This window comes from Ovis canadensis, chromosome 2 (genome assembly GCF_042477335.2).
Source record: "Ovis canadensis isolate MfBH-ARS-UI-01 breed Bighorn chromosome 2, ARS-UI_OviCan_v2, whole genome shotgun sequence".
Taxonomy (NCBI): domain Eukaryota; kingdom Metazoa; phylum Chordata; class Mammalia; order Artiodactyla; family Bovidae; genus Ovis; species Ovis canadensis.
Window position 1 is genome coordinate 89,487,632 of NC_091246.1, and position 9,624 is coordinate 89,497,255.

The 9,624-nt window shown below is 42.1% G+C and overlaps 1 protein-coding gene across 2 annotated transcripts in view; it reads right to left on the reverse strand.

Moving 5' to 3' along the window:
- Nucleotides 1–9,376, reverse strand: part of MLLT3 (MLLT3 super elongation complex subunit) — a 275,250-nt gene extending 265,874 nt beyond the window's left edge. Inside the window, exons 1-2 of one of the 2 annotated variants that reach the window (XM_069574117.1) lie at nt 9,064–9,376; nt 7,449–7,629 (exon numbers count right to left, since the gene is read on the reverse strand). In XM_069574117.1, coding sequence (XP_069430218.1) covers nt 7,449–7,629; nt 9,064–9,075 — 193 coding nt within the window. In that variant the 5' untranslated portion in view covers nt 9,076–9,376. Of the gene's footprint in view, nt 1–7,448; nt 7,630–8,581; nt 8,866–9,063 lie in introns of those variants that run through there. The other variant, XM_069574118.1, reaches the window with a different exon arrangement.
- Between the last annotated feature and the right edge of the window lie 248 nt (nt 9,377–9,624).

Sequence of the window (9,624 nt, forward strand, 5' to 3'; positions counted from 1 at the left end):
CTCCTAAACAAAATACTAAGCAGAAAAATTTTAAGGGAATGAATTGGGTCTCTCAAGATAAAATGGGGAAAGGTTCAAGATGTACTGAGGCCAACAGAGGTGGGGGCAGCAAGACACAAAATGATTTACTCATTGAATTAAATAGTTTTTGCACAATCTTATGAATATACTAAAAACACTAAATTTTCCACTTTAAAAAGGTGAATTTTATGGTATATGAATTATATCTCAATTGAAAAAATGATTCACCCATTATGATACACTTCATGAAGATTTTTAGACACAATATACTATCATCTGTAGCAGTATAAATGTGCAAATGTACATAAATAGATGGGGAAGAGATTGAAGACTTGGAAGAAAAGATTGGGAATCATTTAAAAACTTGAGCCATATCTATAATACTTAATTCCCTCAAATCAAACAAGGAATCAAATAAGAAAAATGAGCCAAAAAGGACCTACTATATAGCACAGAGAACTCTACTCACTATTATATAAAGACCTAAGTGGGAAAAGAATTCAGTGAAGAAGAGATATACATATATGTAAAACTGAATCACTTTGCTATATACCGGAAACTATCACAACACTGTTAATCAACTATACTCAAATATATAATAAAGTTAGAAAAATATGATAAAATGTAAATATATGTTCAGTCTCAGTAAAGGGATGTGAATGTTTATTATATTATTCTTTCCTTTGTATTTTCCTATACTTCCCTTTTTTGAGAATACAAAAAGGGTTCAAAACAAGCATTATCACCAACAGCAAATGGTAAATATATATACACAAAGATATGTGGCATTACTAATCAAATAAATGCAAATAAAAATGAGGTATCAGTTCATGCAGCAGATTGGCAAAGATTTAAAAAAAACCTTTTAATCCCCAGTACTGGCAGCCATGTGGGGAAACGGGCAGTCTCCCAACTCCTAAAGGAAGTATAAACTGGTACAATCTTTTTGAAGGGAAGTTTGGTAATGCATGTCAAAATGTAAAATCTATATACATAAGGAAATTATTGGAAAAACCATAAAAATGAATGTCAAGGATCTTCATCAAAGCATTATTTATAACAAATTAGAAATGAGAATACAAATTTTCAAATAAATAAATCTATATTTAATGTGATACCATCGAATTCAGCTTTAAAATGATATCCCACCACATACCATGAGGGCAGGAATGCTCATCTGTCCCCAACTTCTCACTTCTCAATGCTCATTTATCCCCAACTTCTAGAAATACTCTATGCACATGATAAGAGCTCCAAAAACCACTTGCTGAATAAATTATAAGTTAATTTTTGTCTGTATACACATATAAACATAATTATAAAAAGATGCCTACCAAAATATTAATTATGGTTATCTATGAAGAATTTTCAGGTAACTCCTTTCTTGATATTTCTATGGTTTGATTTTTCTACAGTGAACATATATGTATAAATTAGAAAATATAATTTTAATTTGTATATAAAAAATAATATATGCATTCTTCATAAAAGCTAAACTGTAAAATTGTGCACTGTAATGTCTCAGTTTCTATGATAATGTAACAAAAACTTGTCAATTACCTGTCATATCATCTATGGGAATTTATTTACCTAAAAACTCTTTTCAGATAAATCATATTCCCAAAAGTGAATATAGCACTGCAAAATAATGAGAACCACAAAATATAAGAGAAAACAAGATTAATGGATTAAAATATCTGTTATGAGGAAGAGAATGAAGTAAAGAGATTCTGGCCAGACACACAAAATGTTTTAAAAGAATATAAATTTGTATCACTGAGAGAACAGAATCTCTCCTACATATTAGTAGCTTCGTTGAGGAGTGAAAACACAAAAGCAGAGGGAAAAAAACCTACAAAATTCGGTATTATTTCTATTGGGACAGTGTGAAACATTGTTTTAGAGATCAAAAATATCCTGAAATCTGGCCAATAAAGATTAAAGTCCAGTAAGTTGAGTCCAAATATATTGTCCAGTAATATATTGAGTCCTTGCTTAATTACATAACTGCTATATTTGTGTTTAACATTTCCCCCGTTCCCGAGTATCTAAACTTTTCCAAGTTCTCTTTTGAAGACTTAAGTCACTAAGAGATTAAAAAAAAAAAAAGACACCAAAAATGTTCCACATCTTAGAACTGTAAAAGCTGTGTTAAGTACTGGGTATTACTGTGTTAGATGATCAGGAAAAGACCTAAAGGGCTCAGGTTGGTCCATGGAAGACCATTAGAAGGAAACTTCAAAGAGCCAAGAGAAGGAACAAAAGAAATATTTAAAGAAAAATGATAAAACTGACTGATCTCCCAGCTCTGTCTACCTCCCTAAGGTACTTCTACAGAGGGTTACCCAAAATAATAGATGTAAAAGGCTTCTGCTTCGTAAAACAGACAGCAATGTTAACTATAAAATATAGCCAGTAAAACCAAATTTGGATTTTCCTTTTCAGAAAAAAAAAAAAAATGTGTTAGATAATTGTTACACTGGAATTTAACCATGCAAATACCTTGGAAAATTTACCCTTTCTCTTTCCACTAAATAAGTATTTTTATTAGCAACAATAATAGTGGTTACAAAGAAAATCACCTTCCACATCTTAACAGAGCTGTTTATCTGTGTCAGGTAGTACTGTGATTATTTTATATCAGAGGTTCACCGAGTTTATGTCTGCGGATCCCAGGATGCCCATAACCTTTCCCAGGAACTGGCAAAATTAAAACTATTTTTATAACGACTCTAAGACGTTACTTGCCATTTCACCCTTGTTCTCTCATTAAGTGTACAGCAGAATTTTCCAAAGGCTACATTATGACTGGTAACACAACAGACCAAATACAGAAGACATAAGCAGATCCGGTTGTCTTCTATTAAGCAAAACATTAAAGAGACTGCATACAAACACAAATAAAATGATGCTACTCTTCTCACTTCTTTTTTTTTTCTTTTTGTTTTAGAAGATAATTCTTCATTAAAATAGTATCTATACACTCACCTAATGGGCTGATGATTGTTGTTCTTACATTAGTAAGTAATTTGTTTAAACTATTTCTGGTTAATTTCAAATACAGGCAATATTAATACATACAATCTACATTAAAATTCCTAAATCTAATTCCTCCTCACCACTGGTCAACAACATCTACCCAAGAAAGTTCAAGAGCACTTTTAGTGGTAATCCATATCCAAAAGGCAGTAGCATACACTGGGCCTTTACTTTCATTGTTTTGTCTTAAAAAGAAATGAGTGCTCATTTGAAGGCTTTAAATGTAAAGAATTAACAGTTATCTTTAAAAAAATCAAACATTACCAAAAAAAAAAAAAAAACCTCTCATCACCACCAGTACCATAGCATCCACTTTAGAAAACTATTAGTAAGAGTTTGATGTTCATTCATCCAGAATTTATTTTATCCACATACATACATATACCTTTTATCTGTATAAGCACATTTTAAAAATGGGATTACGTTGATTACCTTATTTCATCTAACTTCTCTTGAAGCTCTTCCTGCATCTACAAATAGATTTACCCTCTTTTTTAAATAGATCACCAAGATCTAACTGTACCCCACTGAGGTCCCTTCTATGGATTGCTTCCAAATGTTTGCTATCAAAATACAGTCCAAAAAAATGCTGTAACTCTGTGGAGTTGTGAAGCCATATCTGTTGGAAAATTCCTAGAAGTAAAATTGCTGGGTCGATGTGCATAAACATTTAAAATCTTAATAGATTTTGCCAAATGTCCTCCAAAATGTCCATGCCCAATTTACATTCTTATTAACAGCACATGAGATTTCCTCTAGCAATTCAGCTTTTTAAGTGCGCTTTGGTAAATTATACTTTGTGTTGCTTCAAAATGTCAAGCTGTAAAACTGTTCTCACTGGTCATCTTAATTCCGTACAGAATTCTACACAAATCTCGTAACACTCACTGACTGTATCAGTATAGTCACTCACCTTTTTTTTTTTTCTTCTATAAACCTTTTAAGTATCTCAGGAGACAAAATGCACCAGGTGCACACAATATTTTCAACTAGTAAGCCCTTAAATTTTAGATACCCTGATAAAAAGTTATTCAAACTATTTCGGAAGACTAACACAAATCAGAACTACACAGTAAAACTGGGCTCAAACACTTAAAGGAAAGTTACAAGTACAGATTTACTGCGCTTTATCTGCCCACTCAAAGGACTAAGGCTGCAAATAATAAGCTATCAAATCATACCAGTGGCCAAATTAGCTTACATAAAATAATAAGCAACAGATTTCATATCGTAAACGTCAATGGAACAGATTGCAATAGTAAGGATGGCAGTAATTGAAAAGAAAGTTCACTCAAATTCACATTATACTGAAAATGAAAACATTAATATTTCAAATGAAATGTTTTGAATGTGACTATTCATTTCAGTCATATCAGACTATTATAAATCTGTGATAGTAATAAATAAGATATAGTCTTTTTTTGCAGGCAGATAGTTTTAAAATGCATTATAGTTTGACATGCCTATTCTGTAATGGCTAATGGATACTCCAGGCTGCACTATTTCATCAAAATCTCCTTTCTAGGATTTTGTGCTAGTAGTTTTAAATGAAACTGTCTTTAGGACAGAGTAAAACCTTATCAATTCAAGTCCAATTAGTTCAGTTTTGCAATGGCATACGTAATTCTCAATGGGCAGCAAGTTGAATTTACTGTAATTTTTTTCCCCTATAAGTTCTCATAATATTACTATAGAATAAAGGAAATCAACATGAAAATCAATTTGCTTTTCCAAACCTAAGATTTATGAAACTAAGAACTCATCCATCTTAATGGCTTGAGCAGTTCATTCTCAGATCTAAGTCCACTTCTGTTTATCAACTACCACACATTTTGAAAGTGACTTAAACTGGTATTATTAATAGCCATTTACAGTTTACAGCATGCATTTCTTGTAATTCAGATTTCTCACAAAGCCATTTGCAGTTTCTCCCATTTTCAAGCCCCCTATTTATAGATCTATAATATCAAAAATATAACACTTTAAAAGGTACAGAAGTAGACTTAGAACTGCCTGGCATTCTTATTCTGGATTTATTCTTATCATTTCAAAAGGCCTCATAAGCCAAAAAATAAGTCCCCAGGATTAAGTGGCATGTTTGGTGTTACTTGAATTTACAACTAACTATTCCCAATGAACAGAGAAACCTTCTCTTGCAATCTGAATCATGTGTAATTACAGTATGACAAGGTCTCTCCTGGGCTATGTAAGCTGGCATTTTTCCCAGGACTTGTCACATCATGGGAAGCACACATACAAATAAAAATCCAAAAATAAACATTTTGAAACAATGGCTTATAGACTACATCAAGAAACTCCACAATTGAGAATAAAAATTGAAGAACCCTACCAACAAGCAGACATCTCTCACTAGAGAGGTCTGAGAAGACCTTGGTGTTATCAAACCACTCACCACACCTAGCAACAAAACTCCCAGGTGTGGGCTATGCAGGCAGCCCTCTCAGGCGGACAGAAAATCATTAAGTATGGGAAATAAAAGGAGACGTCACCACACACACCCACTGAAGCAGAGAAACAGTGGTGAAATTCGGAGAGGTTGATCACCTCTAATTTCATAATGCCAATTTGTGGATTGTTAAGGAGCCTAAACAAAGTTATCTTAAGAGCTACATCTTCGGCCAACTGGCTTAGTTTTCCTAATACAATAAATATTGCTTTGTTGTTGTTAAGGGTGTTTCACCTGGAAGTGAACAGACAGCCAAGTAGTCCTAACAGCGTGTGCCAACCAAGGATCTTAGAAGGTGGTTTCTTTTGTTTAAACTCCTCTGCTGTGGCTCTATGGACAGATGGAAAACGAAAAACAAGATCCCAAGAAGCATCAGACCCAACCTCACAGAGGGACAGAAACTTGACAATACTCCTCTTCATCACAGTTCAGAAGAAAAATTAAGTATACTATCTCTGGCTATCTTCTGATACAAAGTGCTAACAAAATCTAAATGTTATTTCCAATGGGCCATGCTTATCCCTACCCCTCTGTGAGAAGCCGGATTCATTTATTAACCAACCAGCAAAGCCCATCAAATTCAACTGTTCGAGTTTTCAAGAGCAGCTATAAAACAAACCATTATAGGCAAAACATACAATCCTAAGACCCATTACAGGAGCCCTGGAAACAAAAACAAGTGTCAACACAAACCTCTGCCACCTCTAAGGCACACAACATTTCTCCTTTCTTTATTCAAGCCCTTGAATGTTCAATAATTTCCACCACAGCTCTAAGCAGAATGGATTTATTATGATGTTAAGCTAAGAAACTGCAGGAGTTCTAGATGCCAATAAAGATTACGGATCAAATGGAAGATAACTGCTAACCATTGTGTCCGCTTAGATAAATAAACCTGATCACAAACAAAGCACCTTACTGTATCTGTACTGTTACCTCCACTAATCCAACTAAAACAACAGGACAGTAGCTTTCCAGAGGCTGAAGGGACCAGAAATTGGGATTTCTCAAACCCTCTTTAAATGTCTTGTAAAATAACACTCCGTTCCTTTTTTCCAAAACTGTCCTTTATGGAAAATGTTTTGAGACCTCAGAGGCTGAGCAGAATTATGCAAACCAGACACCAAAGCTGCTAAAAACCAAGGAGAGGGAAGACTGAAGAAGGCAAGACAAGCCATTCCTCTGAAACTTAGCTTCGACCTCTGGCAGGGACCCTCTCCCCTGCAGATCACATCGGGCAAACACTTATGAACGTGGCTCAAAATCGAATGAGCAATCAAGTGCCATTGGGGGGCTAAGGCGCCCGGCTCCCCCCACTTTCAACTGAACATAAAATCCTGATGGTGGGAGGTCGGGATGGATAACCCACAAAAAAAGAAAAGTCTATGACAGCTGGCACATAACGCCTCACACGAGGAAGGTAGAGAGGATCCTAAAGACAGGTGACTTCTCAAGACGGAACAATACATCCCACGCATCCTCTGCTAACAACACAGGTAACATCCTCTGCTAACAACACAGGTAAATCTCAATTTCTCTAGGTTAAAAAAAAAAAAAGCGCAAGCTGTTTATTCCCTCCAGCCCCACTCCCCACGCCTCCAAACCCAGCAACTAATTGCAGTTTCCCCGCAGAACCCGCGGCTAACCCCAGAGGACCGGTGAGAGCTGGCTTGGGATGAATAAACACTCGACACCTGACGGTCCTTTCTCTGCAGTGACTTTCAAGGAGCCGAAGTGGCGCGCGCGCGGGCGGGAGCGGGGACCTGGCCAGCGCGGCGCCGCGCACCCCGGTCCCGAGCTACGCCGGCGAGCGCGACGCGGGGGGCGGGGAGAGGGGCAGGGGGACCGCCCGGACCAAGCGATTGTTTCCACCGCCAGCAAAGACATTTTTTATCAAGCTCCTTTTGTATTCGAGCCCTACCTCTTTTTGGCCTAGGAAAGCTTTCGTGCAAGTGGAAGACGACTTTCTCCACAAAGTGCTGTATGTTACTGTGCTCCGGACCGCGCACGAACACCATCCAGTCGTGGGTGAAGCCCTCCACGGTGGGTTTTTTCCTCACCTGGGCGCGGTGCCCCAGCTCCAGCTTCACCTGCACGGCACACTGCGGGCAGGGGGAGGAGAGACAGCCGTGAACAACAGGAAGGCGACCGTTCGACACTGAACATTGCGCCTGACATTTTTTTTTTTCCTCCTTCTTGAAACGCACATAAAAGGAAACGGCAGTGCCCTCTGCATCCACGTTTCACGCTCGTGGGCGCGCACACCCCACACCCCCCAAATGCAGCCTACCCGGCCTGCCCGGCCCCCGGGACCCCCGGGCCCGCATCCATACAGGCCGGGATTGTAACGGAATGTTACCCCCGATCGGGAAGGGGGTCCAGTGGTCCGGGCGGGGAGGAGGGTTAAGAGGAGCCAGCACACTCAGCCACTACAAGCACGACAACGAATGCATCGGAAACAAATTAGAGACAATTAGGAGGCGATGCCGGGGCGGTTGCCTGGCGTGGGAGGGGAGGTAGCTGGGACACCCGAAGGGGGTTCTCGCAAGCCCCCACCCCGAAAGTGCTGCGGCGACAGACACACGCCGAGGAAGTCTTTGTGTACGTGTGTGTGTGCGTGCGTGTGGAGCGCTGTGCCAGGCGGAATGGAAACTACGAGCAGCCTCTGCCGATGGGCACAAACTCCCGTGTTCTTACCACGGGGTTTGTGCACAACAAAAATGAGACGTCGTCACACACACAGGCACACACGCCCGCAGGAAAACACGCCGAGGCGTCCATAACTTAATGCACCCCGCACCCCCCAGCGAAAAGCCCCACGCGATCGGCGAGGCCAGCCTAAGAAAGCCCCCGCAACACACTTCCAAGAGCCAAAGTGGCCCCAAAGTACCTCCCACCTCCCCCAAAAAATGAAATTCAGAAAGGCAGGGCGGCGGGCGGACAGCCGCGGAGCCCCGACTGCGCACAGCCCGGCGCGGGGGCAAAGTTGCGTGCGGCCCCGCGGCTGTCAGCCCGCTCACTCCGGCTCACACTCGCGCGCCGCGGAGAACGCACCATCGTAGCGGCCGGCGAGGCTGCTCGCCGCGTCCCCCGACTGTGCCCGCGGCTCCCGGCGGCGGCGGCGGCTGAAATATGGCTGAGTTATTATTCGCCTCCTTCCACCGTGTGTGTGTGTGTGTGTGTGTGTGTGTGTGTGTGTGTGTGTGTGTGTGTGAGTGCGCGCGTGTGAGCGAGAGTGCGCTTCTTGCGATTGCAAAGAGGCGAGGAGGGAGGGAGGCGCGGGGGGTGGAGGGGCGAGTGTGTGTTAGTGTGTGAGTGTGTGTGTGTGCGCGCGCGCCGGGGAGGGGGGTGAGAGGGAGGGGAACGGAGACTGAGGGAGAGGCAGCAGCTCCCTGCAAGCCGTACCAACCTTTCTCTAATTGGAACCGCTGAGCGCTGGCGCTGTCTGGGCTGCGGTGGCGGCGCAGGGCGAGGGAGGAAAGGCGCGGGGGCGCGGGGGTGGGGGGTCTTTTATTATTATTTTTGCAGGTACTTACCGAGCTAGCCATGCCTGGGGGCCCGGAGGTTTGCTGGGGTGTTGTGTGGTACCCCCCCTCCCCCGCCCCCCTCAGCTGTAATTCATGAAGAGGCTGCTATGAATGAGAGCGCGACCAGGAGCGGAGGGTAGATGGCGGACATTCTCTGCCTTTTTCCCCCCGCGATCGCTTGCTCGCTCGCTCGCTCGCTCGCTTATTAAACTCAGCCCCAAAAGCAAAAGCAGCAGCAGCAGCAGCAGCTCCAGGGCCAGAGGATGAGATTCCGGAGCATGCGCCGTGGCGCCTGACACCCGGGCTCCGAGCCTCACGGGGCGGAGGGAGGGCGCGCGGGCGGGGCGGAGCGCGCGGGGAGGCCGAGCGAGCGAGCCAGGGGGAGCTCGAAAGAGCCAATCACCGGCCACCTTCCGAAACCCGGGCCGCCAGCACCGCCACACTGGAACGCCTTGCTTAAAGTAACAGGTTCCTGCTGGGGGGTGGGGAGGAGGGCGGGGAGGGGGCGCTGGATTGGGGAGAGCGGCCAGCTGGGGAGCCATCCCAGTCTCTGTGTAAACTGCTCTCTCC